Raw genomic sequence first — 21,726 nt, forward strand, 5'->3', positions numbered from 1 at the left:
CAAAATTACAAAGAAACACATCTCCTGATATTCGTAATGTGTTAGAGATTTGGCAACAGCGCGCACCATATGCCATGTACTGCAATCTAAGAGTGAGACAATCTATACCAGCTCAAACAAAAAAAAAAATTTTCAAACAGTAAGTAGCTTTCATTTTCAGAAGAAAAAAAATATTGTATAATGTTTATAAAACTACCTTAAATTATGTTAATCAATGTGAGTAATGGAAAAAATTATTTTACAGAAAATTATGTGGTTACATTTTTCCAGATAATAGACCAAATAAAAACTTTCCATGGAAAATTTCCCCTCTCACATCTCTAGTAGACATGATTAGTCTGAGGTTGAGAAAAAACACACAACTGAATATTACCACAATATACTACCTAGTTTCTTGTATCTAGCACTTGCTAAAGAGAAGCTTACAAAGTCCAAAATCTCAAACATGATGACCACTGACAGGTCAGGGTTTAAAATGTATTCAATATCTTCATTGAACACAAGTAGTTCTTCCCAAGATGGTAAGATGGACCTGAAATGATATTAAATGTTCTACATTACTGACAAACAACTGAAAATATTAACATACTTAGCTACAACACAAACAAAAATAAACATAAATTATTTAACTTCAGTACATAGAACATACTGAACAACAAAAATATTTACGCAACTAAAATAAGCATTACAAGTTTCTTACCTTGCTAAATAGTATACCTGAAATTATTAAAAATATGTTCATACCCTGTTAACTTTGTAATAAAGTCTCCTAGAAATATGAATATCAAAGGGAGACTAAAGCATTTATTAATCAAAAATTTACTTAGCTCTATAATTTTAGAAAGGCAACTTATTAATTATTGTGAACCAATCTTCATTCTGTCACAACAGGAACAAAGAGGCGCTTACGAACAAACCTTACCAGGTTAACTCTTATCAGAATTTAAAAGTTTAACACTGTGTAATTTACTTACATTCCCAATCTGGATTCGATTCACTTGATTCTTTACTCCATCACCTCAAGTTTAGCCCTCCATGATTGTAGGGTAAATTGAGTAAAGCAGAACATAAACACATAAGATCAGGATACAACTTAAACAAATATAAAAGTACTTCATGTAGAAGTTGTTTATTTATTTGTTGAGATCATAGAAAATATTGATTACAGAATGCAGAGCCAAAATAAAATCAATCAGCTGACAAAAATATGTACGTAATAAAAGGTTTCTCATTTGTGACAAAAATGAAAACTGATTGTTAACTTATGGTTTTGAATACAATATAGGTGTTGAAAATTAATTTCTTCAAATATTCCCTTAAAATTCAACTATCTATTCTTGAATTTTAAAAGATGCAACATTTAAACTTTTTTTCTCGTTCGTGAACCTCTGAAGTTTCAGAATTGTAACAAAGTTTCGAAACTAAGTCGTTAACACAACTTGATCCAGTAACCTCCGTCACAAGGCAGAGAAAACAGAGTTGGTCATCGTAAACACCAACAACAAGAGACTTTATCATTTTGTTCCCCCATCATTTATACTGAAAACTCATTGTAGAATTGTGTGATAAGACAATATGTAATTTAGCTTTGTATTAGATAGGAAGGGTAAGTAACATTATTCTCTCTGTGATCTTCTTAGTTGGACAAAGAAGTTAAAGGGGATGTGTTTGGCAGGATGAGTAGTAATTTGCCTTTCTGACCAACACACTTAGATGTTAGAGAAAAACTACCGTACCAGGCCTACCGATAGTTAAATTTTAGTAAAATTACTCAAAATTATTGCACAACTGAGGAGTGACAGTCACTTGGGTACTACGGTAAGGGCCAATGAGAGGGCTGGACAAAAGGGGCAACATACCCAGGGCCCAGGCACTAGGAGGCCCAGTTGAGTTTCGAGACTTTTTTATGCTGTAGTGTACACTGATACGATTAAACTTACAAGTCTATTGCTAACAGAATTCAATGGAAACCTCAAAAGTTATACCATACGTGCAAATTGCACTTACAGTTAAGACTGATTAGGTTTGTCTTTAGATTTTTTTTAAATTATGGGTTTTGAAAATTGGTACATTAAATAAAGGGAAGGTAGCACGGAAAAATTATTTCCCACAGGCCCTCACTTTCTATCTGACCATGAACAAATCAGTTTGACTCAATATAGAGTTCATGGTTTGCTGATCAATTTTACCATACATTTCTTTAAATATTTATAAGTAAACAAATTATCTAAAGCAATGTAGAAAAATAGTAGAAAAACTGACAGTATAGTTGTCAGTTAAATACTGTATAAATAAATGAAGATGGTATGAGTTATTAATTCAAGAGTCAATACAAAAAGCTTATCAATGGTCGTTTACTTCTGTACTTTTCTCAGAGCAACAACAAATCAAATCTAGTCAAAAGCTGCTACTTTTAAAAGACAAAAAAAAAAAAAAACTCAATGGCTTTGTTACCTTCTCTGACGAAAGTCATAACTTTCAGTCATCAGTGGCAAGATGTAGTCGACAGTCTCGTTCTCGTAGAAGAAAGAAACCGAGCGGTCCACGCTGCTCTTCTTGAGGTACTGCCCCGTATCAGCGCAGATCAAGTGCACTTTTACGAGAGGGTGTCGAACCAGCAGGTCTGGCTGCAAGCAATCACTGTTGTGTACGAACACACCAACAATTTTTTCATAACTGTACGTTGAAGGGGCAGGTTCATTCCTCGTACCTGTACACTCTGAAGGTTCATCAGTATTTTCCATCTGTAGTGAATCTATGATTGGGTCACAGACACGTGCTACATCATCCGTTACAATTTCTTCCTCTTCAGAATCGTAATGTTTTTTTCTAGTTCTTTTTCCCTTCTTGCTGATCTTGTGTGAAACTTTGTGTCCGGGTGGTTTCTCTTTCGGTGAGTTCAATTCTGCCATCTGGATCTCCTCGTAACTTTGCGGCTCTAGTCTCCCGCCTGCGTTCCGTGTCCCCGGCGACCCGCGGTCGGTGGTGAAGAGCGGCGCGCCATCGGCCGCGCTCACTAGCGCTTCCACGACCAAGGACTTGTGAGTGTCGGTACCAGACTCATCCTCTGACTTGTAACTAGTAACACTGTTGCTAACGAGTGCTCCAGCGCACACTCTGGTTCTGGTTCTCGGCAGAGGCACGGGCCTCTTGATTGAACTTCTATTATCGACCGAACCACTGCTGTTCTCGCCCTCGAAACTTTCCTCCGGTACATCTGCATCGCGCTTCTTATGACGCGGTGACGCATCGCTGCTCCACTTCCTTACGTCTGTCCTCCCGTCAGCACCGCCTTCGTTATTTCTCTGCTTGTGGTTCTCTGGCATTGCAATCAACTCAGAAACGTCCACATTCTGGTTTTGTGAATGTCTGTTTGCCTTCGAGGGATTCTCCACTGCTTCTTCTTCTTCTCTACTGCTTGAGAACTCAGCATCGTGTGGTAGCAATTGGGATGACGAACCGTAAGTTAGAGAGTAACCCTCGGATGCCTCAGGTTTGGGTAATGAGCTGTGCACTATTTTGGGCTTTTGCTTGGGTTTCCTTCTCTCTTCAACCCCCTGAAATACACATAAGCATGTATTCATTGTATCATTTCCGGCAGCAAGTTAAACGAAATTCGAGAATTAAAAGTTACTAAAGCAGAGTAAAGTACATACAATTTAAACTGTAAAAAAACCAAAAAAATAAAAGTAAATGTTACATATTATTAATATGAACTATCAGTTGAAATAATTATTTAATGATATGTTTAATATTTTTAATTTATGGGTTTAACAGTCCAGTCAACGAAAGGATTAGAGGGAAATAGAATAAACACAATTTTTGACTTTGGGACTTTGTTTGGACTTGTTAGGAGGTAAACATACTGAAAGTCATCACTCCTAGAAGGTGAGCGGGGAGCAGGGGCACAGAGGAAGTCCCTTTTATCGGTTTTTAGCTTTTATCTTGAAAACTATGCATCCTAGCGAATAATATATATTTTTTTCAAAATTAGTGTCTTTCGAGCACAGATATCACGGACACTATGTGAGATAGTCATAAAGCGAATAGAACAAATGTTATGGAACATTTTGTCAGCTTTAATTTTGTATAGAATGGTATTTTCACTAGGATGCATATTTTTCAAGATAAAAGCTAAAAACCAATAAAAGGGACCTTTTCTGTGCCACCCTGCCCCCTGCTCACTTTCTAGGAGTGAGGTCTTTCAGTATGTTTACCTCCTAACAAGTCCAAACAAAGTCCTAAAGTCAAAAAATGTGTTTTTTCCATTTCCCTCTATACCCCATTTTTTAACATTCATTGACAGGACTAATTAATCTACTGCTTAACTTTCAAAGAAAAACACAGAAAGGATATTCTTAACATAGTTAAATTATGAAAGTTAATTATATCATTGAAAGCCATCATAATGAAAAAAAAAATAGCCCGCTTACACACTTCAAACTCAATTCTGGTAGCTCTCACTGTATGCTTGAAGATCCCTTAAATTGGTCTATGGTGTGAGATGCACGGGAGTTGACGACACAACTTATAAAGTAATTGTTTATAAAGAAATTTGAATAATTCATCATCAAATCAATATCGTGTTAAAAATTACATTTTTCAAAAAACAACTTTTAATGTTATGCACTTAAATCATGACGACTTTATGAGTATAATTGATGATTTGAATCACAAAGTGCTATGCTATAACAATATTAATAACCACAACAAAATGCAAACTGAATGTGCTATAAAAATTTTTTTTACAGTTCTATTGATTAAACACAGTTCAAAGTTGGAGCTACAAATGTTTTACTGCACAGTTTGAACATATGTCTATAAGTTAATGAGAGAAAAAAAAATGTTTTGGGATAAAATATAATTTTAAGTTTATACTTCTACATCATTATCCATGATGTAGAATTACCTCTAAAGTAATTAAAACAATTATTCTGGAAATTTTTTTCAAGTTCATAAACTTGTGGTTTGTGGGTGCTGATGGTACAACTTATCATCCCCAAAGAGCACAATAAAAATCCTAAATATTTTTTATTAATTTTTAACCTCTGTAATAAATCCTTATCCTGTATCCAAGTCAATACTTTGATCCTGATGGAATGATTCTGAATATATTGATTCTTGTGTAACGTTTGTACCTTCGTACACACTCAGAATCGTCATTGCCATTAACATGTCTGTGGATGACGCCTGCGCAACACAAGAGCGCGGGGAATTTGAACGCTGTGGCTGGTGGTCAGGCTTCTTCGGAAGCGGTCGGGCGTCATCGGTTGCGCGCCAATTCGCCGGAAAAGGAAGCCGGCCCTTAATCCCCCAAACGTACGAGACCATTCTGTTCTAGCCTGGTAAGGAGTTCTGCGAGTACCTATAAAAGGGCAATGCTTCGAGTCAACAGGGAGCAGATCAGCTGGGACTTCACCGAGGCAGGCCTCCTCCCTGCTCCGACACCGCTCGCCGCCCTACGCTGTAAAACTTTGTTTTGGTGAGACTATTTCATGTCATAAACGTTGATAGAGACAAGTTAAAGAAGATTGTGTCACTTTACAAGCATAAAACTCTGAAAGCAGTTAGAAACTGAATTCAAGCTCTAATAAGAAGTCATAATTGGCGAGCATAAGGCAACTTCCATGAGGGTGAGAGAGTGGGGCTTCAGAAAACATGAACAGAACACTACCTATACATGAAGGCAAATACTGACGTTGACTGCCCACACCGTACATAACGAGCACTCACAAACGTAACACCACGCTCACAAGAGAATTCGCCGCAGCTATTTTCAGTATTAACACACGGCACAATGTGCATAAGAATAACTACTGGAATACAAGTGATTTGGCTGACAGCGAGACATTTTTGTCGACATAATAGAAACTTTAGCCAACTTCTACAGATACCATTTCAGTCAATTTTATTTTGTATTTATTTTGGTAGTAATTAATTTTAACCACAGGCAGTACTTGTTATTGATTGTATAAATATATTTTTATATCCCTTTTAGGTAAATTCTATATATGTAAGTACTGGGTTGCAAATAGTTCATTGAGAATTTGTTTAAGTGTTTATATTTTTTGTAAAAGTCACCCAGTAAATTTATGGCCAACCACAGTTGTGATTGACAGTGTATACACAGTAGGTTGAGCTGAGGCTGGCACAAACTTGATTAAGGGTGCTGCATTGATATTTTTATTAGATTGTTAATTTTTTGTATTTTTGTTATAGTTGACCCGTAACGAGTGTTCAACCCCACCATGCAAGGGGTACAGCTTCATAACAATCAATGTCAGTTCGAGAATGAGATGAGATATTTGTTTGTGATAATATTCCTGTTAATAAATTGTTGTATTTATGAATTCTACTGGGCACCTAATTTTCTGACAAACTCACATCCGTTCTTTCCTGCCTTGTCAGGGTTTCCTGTTCCTTTAGTGATACCCGTGACACTTGGTACATGATGCTTGCTGTTTTAATTAAGTACTACAAAAGTTCTTGGACATTGTACCAATAACTCACCATTTTCTGTATTTTATATAATTTTTTATTTTACGGTAAAGCCGCTATTCTAGATATTTTCTAGAGTATTTTATATGTAGCTAACCTAACCAGCAATTCAAACTATTACACAGTAAATTAAATGAAGTTACCATAACTGACAGCTAAAACATATTTTTTTTTGCAATGTGGTCTACAGCTTACGCCAGCAGCCCGTTAAAACATTGTTATCACATCATAAATATCAGCACGTTTGTGTTATACCTGGGACTCGAACCCAGGGCCCCTCTCACCATACGCCGGTGTACATCCGACTACGCTACAGATGTCGGCACGTTGACAGTCGACTACTTGAAATACCGCAATGCCGTTTCCCAGAATCATCAAGAATGAGAAAAAAAAATATTTTCATAATTTTATTTATTTTCGTATGAACGTCTACTTTGGCTAATTAACTAAATAGTATTAAATTTTTAAAGTCGCTAATCTCCAGTACTTATTAAACATTCCTAAATTTCACAAAATTTACGTTCTAAGTACCTTAGACTTTTTCTTTTCTTTAGGATACTTTTCTATCGCAACCCGTAGAAGAGAATCGAATTTAGCTTTCGTTTCGCTAAGAGCAGGCGATGAAAATGTAAGAGGAATTTCATCTTCTTTAATATTTTTACTCATAATTCTTTCGCAAGAAACTACCCAAAATTTGTAAACAAAAACAATGCACATCACTAAGCAACCAACAGAGCAACGAGCATACAAGCATCCACAGAGCGACCAACGGTCTTCGTTCGTTTTACTCTCCATCTCTTTGCTCCTTAGCAGTTAAACTGAAGTCACTCTCGTGTAGGCGAAGAGAACGATTAGAGGGTGGTGGTGGTGATGATGATGCTTATTGTTGTTATTATTATTTTTTACTTGGCACAAAAGCAGACTCTTGAAAAATGCTACAGCGAATTAACTGACAAAAATAGTTTTTGTTCAGAAAAGCCAGTGCTGATCAGCAAATCAGAAGACAGAAGGTTTGTTTTAGGCGAAGCCTCTTTTTGACCTTTTAACTCTCGGGGAACCTTTGCACGTTTTACTTGCCAAATCAGTATGGCAAACAGTCGTTTTACTTTAGGGAGCAAGAAAGCTACAGGTCACTCAGGTCATGCCCCCGATGCTTCTCCACTTGGGGAAGAGTTGAGAGGGAATGACGTTTTCTGATTGTTTCAGCGCGATTATCTACTTCTGTGTTGTTTGTAATGGTCATTATATTTGGATTTTATAGAGAATGAATAACTGATATATTATGTTAAAAATTACACTGATGGTAGGTTAGTTTTACTCGCCATCTCTTTTGTTCCCTAGGACTTGTTAGAGTTGGGAGAAAATGAACATAGGTCAAAAAGAGTTTGTAACTCTCATATATGCGAAGAGAACGACTTGGGGTTCATTTATTTGTTACATGGCACAATAGAAGTCATTTTGAAAAATATAATTGCGAACCAAAATACCTCTGAAAATGAAATTTTTTAGGCAATACCTACTATTGTGTCACAAATGATGAGAGCGAAATAAAAACATGTTAAAAAATACTTTAATCAAAATATCATGATATATAAATATGTAAACATCATTGTCATTTGTAACATCATACATAATTAAATTATGTTCCTTAAAAATCACAATACACTGAACATTACGAATAGCACAGAAGTAAACGATCGCATTGAAATAACCAACAGAAGACTTCCCCTCGCAACTCTTTCTCGAGAGGAGCATAAGAGGGCATGGCCTGAGAGACCTGAAAGCATATTGCTCTCTCGAGTAAAACGGCCATCAACTGTACTATTTCTAGCAAGTAAAATGCTGAAGGATGCCCCAAAATTTAAAAGGTCAAAATGAGACTTTGAGTAAAGAAAACCTTGTACCTATATTAATATCCCATGATATGTTGAACAATGTATTTTGTTAAAATGTTTTTAATACAAATTATGTGGAGTATATTAATATTGACGACCATATGTTAAAACACATACAACATGACGTCGTACTACCGAAGGTCACAAAGCCCGGCCTCCACCCACCAGTATTGGCCCCTGCTGGTGGAACGCATCCTTTGCCAAGCCAACACGAGTCAAAGGAAGCACCCTCTAGCAAGTAGCCCTAGCGCCCTGTAACTTAATCAAACATACTCCCCTAGCAAGGACGCTAGAAAATTAAGCCCCATTAAACTCATCAGGTATAATTACCCAAAGTTAAGTGCCGAGAATGGTGTGTCTCAGTGTGTGTGTGATGGCCCTAAGGGCATCCCAATTCGCTAACGCAAATTCTTTCCTGTGTGGCCTGGGGCCTTAATTAAAGCGGAAAACCGCTTAAGTGCATCATAGTCGTAATTAATTATAAAATGTGCAGCGATGGGAGTGTTTGAATAATAAGCGAACAGTTGCGAACTTGAGCCCCACTTTTGAATGTTTTATCGGCTAATTGTGTGGCCACAAATTCAATAGACACAGAACCAGTTGAGAGTAGCCTTAAATATAATTAAAACAAGAGTGACATGTAATTAGCACGTAAGTTTTCCAGTTTATATTGTATAATGGTAAATTCGAGATTTTGGCGCGAGGGAACAATGACTCCCTCCCCGGCGCCAGTTCTCCCGGCAGTTCTTCGCGGCTCGCGGCCTAGGGCGGATGTGTTCGTCCCGCGGAGTGTCATCACCTTTGTCTCACTGATCGTCATACTGGTATTTATTTAATTCTTCAAAACCCTTTTTAGTCACCCTCTGCGAGTCCCTAGACCAAGTACGGTGCAGGGCTTCACCCAGCCGCTTTTCATTTAACTCCCGTGATGCGTTCATGTCGCCACGCGAGTAACAGCATAACGGACCTGGCCGACTCCAGACCACAGAACCTTTGCTAAGACAACCGCGCAAACGCCTGCCGGTCACAAAATTTAGTAATTAGCAAACATGTGAAGTGTCAACTTAATTATAATTTACGGGGCTGGCCGACTCCAGCCGAGACACAACGTATAACTGCCACTAGGGAACGTGAGCAATTAGCGTAAGCAGAGTAGGTGCTCTGCCTTGTACTTTGTTTGAATTAACGTGTCAGTGTAAAGTGTTAGTGCAACGTGTCGAATATAATTGTGTACTTTGTAAACAGTGTTAAGTGAAGCGCACAGAGCATAATAAAATCCACCAATCGAACCTTGCCGTCAATTATTTCACTCAAACCAGTAATCACCTCAACCGACCCTCCGCATATGGTGTGTTGCAAGCCAACTCAAAGCCTACGGACCTAGTTAACACGCTGGGGCTAACGAACCACACCCTGCTCTACCACCCCATGTCTTCAACAACGGCTAGACACACGGGCTAGCCTGGCTCCCACCTGGTAAATTCGGCATAGAAATAACTCACTAAAAACTAGGTCCTCCCCGGGTTGCGACCACAAAAACCTGAGTGATGGCAAACATAATTTGATTAGGCTGTCATCATTCATGGCATGATATAAGGTATTGTCTAAGCAGTTTGTTTCCAACCATCGGTGCTATTCCAATTCGCATAGGTCACTACTACCGCCTCGCCCGATCATGTGCGATCAGAAAATGTGCGAACAGAACACGCACCAGTGCAGAGCAGAGCCAGCGAAGGCAATGCTCGATAGCTAGCCCCCACCAGCATATGGATTGTTACTTGGGTGACAGTTTTGTTGCCCCTCATTAATACTGTTAAAATTTTAATGAAGTAATTACTAAACATTTTTTTACAGGAAAAGACTATAATTACTAGATAACAAATTGTATCTTAGCACGACTTGGCTTAATACATGGTGACGACAGTCGTCGTACCCTCCCAGATGCAGAGGCCGTACCTGTCCACCGACGTGGACCTAAGGAAGATATGTTTCCCCCCAGTGCACCGACTGTGAAGTGCGGCGAGCAGGGACGCACCCGCGTGGGCCCTGATACGCCAGGAGTGTTGTAAATAACTATGTTCTATTAATGCATTTAAATAACCACAAGCCTCCGCAAATATATAACTTACGTCTGGATTAGTGTATGTGAAAGTTATGTAAATACTTCATCTTTATTCTGTAATTTATTAACTGAGTCATTTGTGTTTATATTTTATTAACTGACTACTTTTTATATCGTTATAATAGTTCTAAGATTTCATACAAGTGTTATGTCAGCCATGTAACTGCAGCCTGGCACACCACGAGGTGGGCCTCTCCCACGCCGGCCGATTTCCCCTCTCCTCCTCCGCGGCCCGCGGGCCTCGGCCTGCCAGCGGGCGGAGGAGTGCAGTGGTGAACCAGACGCGAGAGCGAGCAGTCGTGCGCTCCGCTCCGCTCGAGAGACGCGTTTTCTTAGCTCTGAGTTTGTAGTCAGTGAAACGTCACGGGACTGTCTCTGCAGCCGAGCTGTTCTTCTTTAGCATTCGTTATTCCGCTGGACTTTCTCAGCTTTACGTGTCTATCGGGACTTTAACTGCATACGTCACAGGCCGTGTAAGTGCCTCTTCGAACCGCCGAACTTCTCAATCAGTACGAGTATTTACTGGACCCTGTCCGCTCACATGACGGGCCGCGTACACGCTGTGTATCTATACGGAACTTTCGTAACTGGTACAATTAGCTACGGGGTTACCTTCTCTGTTCGTTTCGGGTCGCATCCTAAGGACGAGACTTATTTCCGGGAGTCAGGGTCGCGGCGGGGAGGACGCTCGTTCCACGACATGTCGGCCAGGCTGCGGCAGGATTGCTATACAGAAATAAAATGGGGCTCGTGAAAACGGACATCATCGCATTATCCTTTGAACTACCTACCGTTCCTCCTACCTACGTAACGTTCCCTCCAGGTCCCGTATTTTCCGGTCCCGGCCACGTTGGCCTGAACTCACTTCCTCACCGACGAGAGCTACATGGGCAAAATAGGACATTTTCGCAAACAGGAAATTAGGGACCATAGGCCGAGGGATATCAATGGCTTGCATTATTCTTTTTTACCATGCACACTTTCGCATGAACCCCGCTGCCTCGGCCAGTTCGTCAAGCAGACCAGGTGTGTATTGCCCACGGAATTTGTTAACTTTGATCGAATTCATTACTACAATAGCCAAAGTTACCGAAATCTGCTTCAGGTTTGATGGATAGTCCGTGTGGTCGAATTGAATTCTCTGGTTGTGTTATTTAAATATAAGTGTTCACAGATGGGACGTTCATATATTACACATAAGTTCATGTTTTTAGTCTGAGTGCGAAGTAGTGTGCAAATGTATTTATTGGCCCTGGCTTCTGGCTGTGGAGCCGAGACCCATGCCACATCTTGGATTGTGACATCACGGCGGCCATCTTGGATGAATGTAATGGACACAGCATAACAGGACAGGTAGATCACAACAGCCATCTTGGAACACAGTGACCTTGACCTTTGTCCTTGACCTTTGAACTTGTCCTTGACCCCGGCAGCCATATTGGAACCGACATATTGGATCCGTCATCTTGATATTGCACATCCCACTCATTATGATGAAATTTTCGTTTCTGTAGCCATATTGATTTTTCTATTCCACTGGAGGCCACCATCTTGGAAACCGTCGACTTTGTTTCTGCTGTTTGTTCCTAGAGAGTGCCAGCTTCGCTCTTGATTTTTTTCTGTTCCACTGGAGGCCGCCATCTTGGATACCATCGACTTTGTTTCCGTTGTTTGTTCCTAGATATAACCAGCATCGCTCTTGATTTTTTTCTGTCCCACTGGAGGTCGCCATCTTGGATACCGTCGACTTTGTTTCTGTTGTTTGTTCCTAGATAACGCCAGCATCGCTCTTGATTTTTTTCTGTTCCACTGGAGGCCTCCATCTTGGATACCGTCAACTTTGTTTCTGCTGTTTGTTCCTAGAGAGTGACAGCGTCGCTCTGTCTCATCACATAAGGCCGATGTTCCATTACCTAACATAGCTATTATTGTTCTAATCGACATATTACATTTAATTTTTATGCAAAATACATTGGATGCACTGTGATTCGAACTATCGCAGCTCTGATCTCTAGGTTGGAAAACATAAGCCTATAACCACACGGCCATTGAGACTGAATATTAAATAAGGTATATATAAAAATAACATGCATATTCGGACATGTAAATTTTTATAATTTTAAGTAATAATAGCACTACAGGTTTGAGACACAACCGCCATCTTGTATTAAGGCATAACTGTTGTAATTTCCGATACGGTCCCCATCTTGTAAATCCGTAATTTTTATGTTAGAAAAAGGGAAAAAATTTAAAAATCATTAAAAATATCATTTAAACGAATTGATTAATAAAATATTACTTAAAAACCACTGTTGTATTTAGTGTTACGGTCGTCATCTTGGATTATATCAATATTGCATGTTTCGAAACGTCCCGCCATCTTGGTTGAGTACTATGTCATCGTTACACTTTTCGTTACGACCGCCATATTGGATCCTATTAATGTTGCATGTTTCGTTATGTCCGCCATCTTTAAATTTTTTATTTATTTACAGATTTTAATGAAAAAAATTCCAAAATCCATCAAAAAATTAACTTATTAGAAATCTGTTTTATTAGATAAATTTATGTCCTTGGTTCGAATCCTCTAAGTGCAAAAAAAATCAACAGATCCTTCCTCCACATAAGCCACCTACAGACTGACCTACCACCAATACCAAAGTATATATAACATCAACTGGTATGATGTCATATCCACTATCTTGTCTTCGTCCGCTGGAGGCCACCAATTGTTTTCGCCTGCTAGAGTGTGCTGGTGCGTTATTAGTATAATTTTCTGTTCACCATACCTGTAACCTCAAATTTTGACATTAAACTTTGACATTGACCTTGAACATTGACCTTGACCTTGTAATTTGACCTAGACCTTGATCTTTGACTTTGACCTTGACGACCATAATGGATCCGACATTTTATGTTCAGTACATGCTACCAGGAGCTACCGCCTGATAGTGGTCATTGCCACCATTAATTTTCGTCTGCTGGAGGACACCATCTTGTGTGTACTCGTCTTACCATCATGCTAGTTTTATTCTAACCTTCTAGAGTGCAGTTATCATCATTATTGAGGTGCCAGCAATCTTGAAATTTGGGCTCCATCTTGATATCATGTAATTATTTAGCTAGAAATGCGGGAAAATTCCAAAAGTCTCTGAAAAAATCAATTATTAATATACAAAATGAATCAATGCATTCCTGTCCTCGGTTCGATTCTTAACCAGTGACAGGTGTAACTAAATATTAAATAAAGTTTAGATTCTGTTTTCCATTACCTTTGGCGGAGTTAATTAAGCATTCACTCTACGAAAATCAAATCAAGACAATATACCTGACCAACGAATTAGATACAGTGCCGCTATGCCTTACATGAAAGTCTAATTTTTCAATAATCTAAATAACTTATAAGCCGTTCATGTACAAATCCATCCATACATATAGACTAAGTGTCTCCGGACCATGAGACCGAGTCATGTCAATATCAGACTTATAGGGTAGTCATTTCAGGACCGCATTACCTTCTTAGTCGTTAGCTAATTATATTAAATTAGTCCATGGTGACATTTTTTATTCATACTAAAGAACCAAGTGACCTTGTAAAATATTTAAGTAACACCAAGAGGTTTTGAACTAGTAAATATTCAGTCACTACATTTTGTACTAGCTACGCACAATCAACAAAAAGAAAGCACCTTGAACAAAAAGGCTGCACATTTGGAAGCACCATCAACGAAAAGGCAGCACATTTTGGAAGCACCATCAACAAAAAGGAAGCACATTCGGAAGCTCCATCAACGAATAGGCAGCACATTTGGAAGCACCATCAACGAAAAGGCAGCACATTTGGAAGCACAATAAAAAAAGGCTACACATTTTGGAAGTCCCATCAACAAAATGGAAGCACATACGGAAGCACCAACAACAAAAAAGCAGAACATTTTGGAAGTCCCATCAACAAAATGGAAGCACATACGGAAGCACCAACAACGAAAAAGCAGCACATTTTGGAAGCACCATCAACTAAAAGGCCACACATTTGGAAGCTCAAGTTACGAGAACTAAGTCTTAGTTAGAAATCAGAATACAAGAAAAAAAAAAACATTAAATTTTTACTTTCAATGTTTAATTTATTTCTCATCATTATACAAATGCAAGTAAAACAAGCCATTATTGCATGTAGCCAGCTTTCCTCAGTTCTTTGAGTATGAAGGATATTTCTTTAATGCACGAATAGTTTTCTGCACAAAGCGAGCCAATTAGAAGTCTTAGCCGGTCAACCAATATGTTTGAATCTTTCCGTGAGGTGTAATCAATCTCTTCTACCACCATCTTACTTGTTGGTTTATTATAAATACTTTTAATATCACATTCGTCCCAGTGAGCAGAATAAGCTTTATCTGATTTATATATTATAACACGTCGTTCCATCGTTTCGTTCTCAGGAAACTACCACATCCTTCAATCTTGTCAGCTTTAGGTGCTTCATCACAGACAGATGAGAAATTTATCTGTGCATGAAGGATTTTATCAGGTTTAAATAAAAAAAAATTATTACTCGGTCAAATAATATACCATGAGACTTCTGTGAAGCTTTAATGTACAAGATGAAATTCCTTCTCCTTGGTGTCTAGCAAAGCCACCCTTCTTTTACGATCGTTAGTGAGCATTTCGCATTCCACATAAAAGAACTAAATAAATAATGACTCAATACAACACGTGGCGACATCTCGTGCTAATAATCGGAACTACTTGAAACAAGTTATTTTATATGAGGTAACTTAATTCTCGCTGATGAAATATTAAAAAAAAATCTATTTAAGTAACGGATCTAATTGAAAACACTCAGTTTTGCATCTGGCATTATGTCTCAGTAACTAAGATAAATCCTGATTCGGAGTCTGATGTATCGAAAGGACACAGGTGTAAGTATTGTAGCAAAGAATTTATCTTAATAAAGAATGGAAGACAACACGAGAAGAATGACTGTGTTAAAAATCCACTACGCAATATGATAAGTTGTGATCGATGTAGCAAGTCGTATACGCGGAGAGAGAGTTTAAAAAGGCATGACAGAACTAGTAACGCCATGGAAGAGTGATCTGCATTACGACAATATTTTTCCTTGTCTTGGGAGAGATTATGTTCGTGGCTCTTCCGATCTCGACAAAGAACTTCAATTGAAGGACGTTGATGATTTATGGAAGAATAAAGACAATGGAAGAATCCTTAACGTGAAAAGTGAGAATACATTCCAGCCGAATTCAAGTAGATCTTTCCTACTTTGTAAAAAAGATGGACTCCTAAAAAGGAAGCATGAAGACGATGAAGACACTTCGACATCATCGATATCGAATTCCGACGGTAATCTGGGTGAAGACGAAGCCTTCTATGGTGATTGCTACAGTGACTCTGAGGCTGATGACAAAGGCAAAAGTCTGTGATGAAGCACCTAAAGCTGACAAGATCGAAGGATGTGGTAGTTTCCTGAGAACGAAACGATGGAAACGATGTGTTATAATATATAAATCAGATAAAGCTTATTCTGATCACTGGGAAGAATGTGATATTAAAAATATTTATAATGAACAAGCAAGTAAGATGGTGGTAGAAGAGATTGATTACACCTCACGGAAAGATTCAAACATATTGGTTGACCGGCTAAGACTTCTAATTGGCTCGCTTTGTGCAGAAAACTATACGTGCATTAAAGAAATATCCTTTATACTCAAAGAACTGAGGAAAGCTGGCTACATACAATATGGCTTGTTATACTTGCATTAGTATAATGATGAGAAATAAATTAAATATTTAAGAAAAAATTTAATGTTTTTTTTCTTTCTTGTATTCTGATTTTTAACTAAGACTTAGTTCTCGTAACTTTTGCTTCAAAATGTGCGACCTTTTTGTTGATGGTGCTTCCAAATGTGCTGCCTTTTTTTGATGTTGCTTCCAAAATGTGCTGCCTTTTAGTTGATGGTGCTTCCAAATGTGATGCCTTTTCGTTGATGGAGCTTCCAAAATGTGCTGCCTTTTAGTTGATGGAGCTTCCAAATGTACTGCCTTTTCGTTGATGGTGCTTCCAAATGTGCTGCCTTTTCGTTGATGGTGCTTCCGAATGTGCGTCCTTTTTGTTGATGGTGCTTTCAAATGTGCTGCCTTTTAGTATTGTGCTTCCAAATGTTCTGCCTTTTCGTTGATGATGCTTCCAAAATATGATTCCTTTTTGTTGATGGTGCTTCCAAATGTGCTGCCTTTTCGTTGATGGTACTTCCAAATGTGATGCCTTTTCATTTATGGTGCTTCCGAATGTGCTTCCTTTTTGTTGATGGTGCTTCCAAAATGTGCTGCCTTTTATGATTGTGCTTCCTTAATGTGCTGCCTTTTCGTAGATGGTGCTTCCGAATGTGCTTCCTTTTTGTTGATGGTGCTTCCAAAATGTGCTGCCTTTTTTTGTGCTTCCATATTTTGCTGCCTTTTCGTTGATGGTACTTCCGAATGTGCTTCCTTTTTGTTGATGGTGCTTCCAAAATGTGTAGCCTTTTTTATTGTGCTTCCAAATGTGCTGAATTTTCGTAAATGGTGCTTCCGAATGTGCTTCCTTTTTGTTGATGGTGCTTCCAAAATGTGCTGCCTTTTTTGATTGTGTTTCCAAAATGTGCTGTATTTTCGTTGATGGTGCTTCCAAAATGTGCTTCCATTTTGTTGATGGTCATTCCAAAATGTGCTGCCTTTTTTGATTGTGCTTCGATATTTTGCTGCCTTTTCGTTGATGGTACTTCCTAATGTGCTTCCTTTTTGTTGCAGGTGCTTCCAAAATGTATAGCCTTTTTTATTGTAATTCCAAATGTGCTGCCTTTTCGTTGATGGTGCTTCCAAAATGTGCTTCTATTTTGTTGATGGTGCTTCCAAAATGTGCTGCCTTTTTTGATTGTGCTTCTAAAATGTGCTGCCCTTTTTTAATTGTGCTTCCAAAATGTGCTGCCTTTTTTGATTGTGCTTCCAAAATGTGCTGCCTTTTCGTTGATGGTTCTTCCGAATGTGCATCATTTTTGTTGATGGTATTTCTAAAATGTGCTGCCTTTTGTTGATGGTGCTTCCATATGTGCTGCCTTTTCGTTGATGGTCCCTCCGAATGTGCTTCCTTTTTGTTGATGGTGCTTCCAAAATGTGATGCCTTTTTTGATTGTGCTTCCATAATGTGCTGTCTTTTTTTGATTGTGCTTCCAAAACTTGCTGCCCTTTTTTGATCGTGCTTCCAAAATATGATCCCTTTTCGTTGATGGTACTTCTAAATGAGCTGCCTTTTCGATGGTGGTGGTTCCAAATGTGTTGCCTTTTCGTGGACGGTTCTTCCAAATTGTGTTCCCTATTTCTTGACGGTGCTTCCAAATGTGCAGTCTTTTCGTTGACGGTGCTTTCTTTTTGTTGATTGCGCGTAGTACAAAATGTAGTGACTGTTTTTTTCCTAGTTCAAAACCTTTTGGTGTTACTTAAATATTTTACAAGGTCACTTGGTCCTTTATTATGAGGAAAGAAATGTCACGATGGACTAATTAAATGTAATAAGCTAACGGCGAAGAAGGTCATGCGGTCCTGTAATGACTACCCTATAAGTCTGATATTGACATGACTCGGTCTCATGGTCCGGAGACAATTGGTCTATATGTATGGATGGATTTGTACATGAACGGCTGATAGGTTATTCAAATTATTGAAAAATTAGACTTTCATGTAAGGCATAGCGGCACTGTATCTAATTCGTTGGTCAGGTATATTGTCTTGATTTGTTTTTCGTAGAGTGAATGCTTAAATAACTCTGCGAAAGGTAATGGAAAACAGAATTTAAAATTTATTTAATTTTAAGTTACACCTGTTACTGGTTAAGAATCGAACCGAGGACAGGAATGCATCGATTAAATTTGTATATTAATAATTGATTTTATCGGTGAATTTTGGAATTTTCCCGCATTTATAGCTAAATAATTACATGATATCAAGATGGTGCCCAAATTTCAAGATGGCTGGCACCTCAGTAATGATGATAACTGCACTGTAGCAGGTTAGAATAAAACTAGCATGATGGCAAGACAAGTACACACAAGATGGTGTCCTCCAGCAGACGAAAATAGATGGTGGCAATGACCACTATCAGGCGGTAGCTCCTGGTAGCATGTACTGAACATAAAAAGTCGGATCCATTGTGGTCGTCAAGGTCAAAGTCAAAGATCAAGGTCAAGGTCAAATTTCAAGGTCAAGGTCAAAGTTCAATATAAGGTCAAAGTTCAATGTCAAAATTTGAGGTTACAGGTATGGTGAACAGAAAAATATACTAACAACACACTCTAGCAGGCGAAAAATATTGGTGGCCTCCAGCGGACGAAGACAAGATGGTCGACATGACGTCATATCAGTTGACATTATACTCGTATATACTTTGGTATTGGTGGTAAGTCAGTCTATACGTGGCTTCTGTGGAGGAAGGATCTGTTGATTTTTTTTGCTCTTAGCGGATTTGAACCAAGGACGGAAATCGATATAATAAAACAGAACTCTAATAAGTTAATTTTTAATGAATTTTGAATTTTTTTTATTAAAATCTGATAATAAATAAAGATTTTAAAAATAGCGGATGTAACGAAACATGCAACATTAATAGGATCCAATATGGCGGTCGTAACGAAAAGTGTAGCGATGACATAGTACTCAACCAAGATGGCGGGACGTATCGAAACATGCAACATTGATATAATCCAAGATGGCGTCCGTAACGATAAATGAAACAGTGGTTTTTAAGTAATATTTTATTGATTAATTCGATTAAATGATTTTTTAATGATTTTTAAAATTTCCCGAATTTCTAACATAACAATTACGGATTTACAAGAAGGTAACCGTATCGGAAATTGCAACAGTTATGTCTTAATACAAGATGGTGGTTCTGTCTAGAACAGGTAGTGCCATTACTACTTAAAAATTATAAAAAAATTACATGTCCGAATATGCATGTTATCTTTATATATACCTTATTTAATTCTCAGTCTCGATGGCCGTGCGGTTATAGGCTTATGTTTTCCAACCTAGAGATCAGAGCTGCGATGGTTCGAATCACAGTGCATCCAATGTATTTTGCATAAAAATTAAATGTAATATGTCGATTAGAACCATAATAACTATGGTAGGTAATGGAACATCGGCCTGATGTGATGAGACTGAGCGACGCTGTCACACTCTAGGAACAAACAACAGAAACAAAGTCGACGGTATCCAAGATGGCGGCCTCCATTGGAACAGAAAAAAATCTTGAGCGATACTGGTGCTCTCTAGGAACAAATAGCGGAAACAAAGTTGATGGTATCCAAGATGGCGGCCTCCAGTGGAACGGAAAATATTCAAGAGCGACGCTGGTGCTATCTAGGAACAAACAACAGAAACAAAGTCGACGGTATCCAAGATGGCGGCCTCCAGTGGAACAGAAAAAAATCAAGAGCGAAGCTGGCACTCTTCTAGGAACAAACAGCAGAAACAAAGTCGTCGGTATTCAAGATGGCAGCCTCCAGTGGAAAAGAAAAATCAATATGGCGACAGAGACGAAAATTTCATCATAATGAGTGGGGCATTCGTTATCAAGATGACAGATCTAATATGTCGGTTCCAATATGGCTGCCGGGGTCAAGGTCAAGTTCAAAGGTTAAGGACAAGGTCAAGGTCACGGTCATCCAAGATGGCCGACGTGATCTACTTGTCCCATTACGCTGTGTCTCGTTACTTAATCCAATATGGCCGCCGTGATGTCACAATCCAAGATGTGGCTCGGCTCTCGGCTCCACAGCCAGAAGCCAGGGCCAGTAAATACATTTGCACACTACTGTGCGAGTCGCAGCCCAGACCTCATTTATTACAATCTAGTCGACAAGACATGCCCTGCATCGCCCGTGCAGAGCCGCCGGTTCAGCGAAACATGCCAACAAGTCTTTTAATTTAATATGGCCCGAGAACTTTGGGTACCTGCATGCCTTGTGTTATGTTAGTCAACTAATCTTAATATTTAATAATCAGCAATGTGTCAAAAGGTTATTAGGTATTATAATTAGTATTTTAGTGTTTTGTAGTTATTTTTTGCTTACATTGGGGGATGGTCGCTACTTGTATTCGTTATTTTGTCATGTTTAATCAGCCTATCAGAAATGCACCAAATATACAAGCATGCCTATTTTAATTCAAGGTAGTACATCGATGATGCCTGTCCCAATAACTTTTGTCCAAGAGCCAGAAATGGCCAGTAGATAAAAAGTCACCACTGAATGCATAAACCAGCACATGTAGTCTCAAGCTAGTGACCATACCAAGTGTACCATGTCAAGTTACAACTCCTGCAGTACCAGGCCAAGTATTGAGTAGCTCATGTACGCGGAAAGAATGCATAATAAAGACAGTATTATCAGAACGACAATATTCTAATTCCGAAACTAACTAGTCCACAATTTGCATAGAATTCTTAATGGGAGGGTATTTCTGTCGGGTAACACCCGCTGTTTGCCGGCCACGTGGCGATGTCACACCCTGAATGTGTTCATGCTCTACCTGTAACTATCACACAGAACTCGCATTAATCGCTAGTTGGAAAGCTACCAGTGGCAGAAGGCAGCAGGTAAACGAGTTTCACCTTCAAAGAATCTTAAATCATGGAGGAGTTAGTCTATGAATTGGGTATCTAAAGTTTAGGCAATATTGTACTATATTGATAAAATCAACTGATTAGCAATTGGATAGCACAACAAATCGAAGATGTATAAATACTAAAATGCTATAACTTTCTTAATAGATTAAAAATAAATCGCTAGAAAGAATCGTAAAGATACCATCATGTAGTGATTATTGCTAAACAAACATAATACCAACATATCTGCAAGATTCACTATAACCAAAAACTGTTTTACTATGCAAATAGGAAATAGGGATGGGGGATGTTCTCATTTCGAATTCTAATATTAAGAGGAACCCTAGGTCAGTGACAGTGTAGAGTAAAATAAAGCGGAAAATGAAGTCTTCCTCTCTGTCACTGGTGCAACAGAAGGCGTATTTCAGTCCGTTTCTGTTGTGAAAAGATTGACAGTGTAGTCCAGGTTCCCGATCCGAGTGACGACACACTTGATGGGGGTCAATATATAGTCATCCCGCCCGACAGGTAGAGAACTCGAACTCACCTGGAGACAG

The 21,726-nt window shown here is 38.7% G+C and overlaps 1 protein-coding gene across 5 annotated transcripts in view; it reads right to left on the minus strand.

Annotated features, from left to right (window-relative positions):
- The window catches only part of LOC134528012 (jouberin-like), a 68,676-nt gene extending 61,444 nt beyond the window's left edge, over positions 1-7,232 (minus strand). For 3 of the 5 annotated variants that reach the window (XM_063361170.1, XM_063361172.1, XM_063361171.1), the window contains exons 1-3: positions 7,030-7,232; positions 2,455-3,557; positions 387-532 (exon numbers count right to left, since the gene is read on the minus strand). In XM_063361170.1, the coding sequence (XP_063217240.1) occupies positions 387-532; positions 2,455-3,557; positions 7,030-7,215 (1,435 nt within the window). In that variant the 5' untranslated portion in view covers positions 7,216-7,232. Of the gene's footprint in view, positions 1-386; positions 533-974; positions 1,146-2,454; positions 3,558-7,029 lie in introns of those variants that run through there. The other 2 variants (XM_063361173.1, XM_063361174.1) reach the window with 2 other exon arrangements.
- Between the last annotated feature and the right edge of the window lie 14,494 nt (positions 7,233-21,726).

The sequence above is a fragment of the Bacillus rossius genome, chromosome 1, assembly GCF_032445375.1.
Source record: "Bacillus rossius redtenbacheri isolate Brsri chromosome 1, Brsri_v3, whole genome shotgun sequence".
NCBI classification, from domain to species: Eukaryota; Metazoa; Arthropoda; class Insecta; order Phasmatodea; family Bacillidae; genus Bacillus; species Bacillus rossius.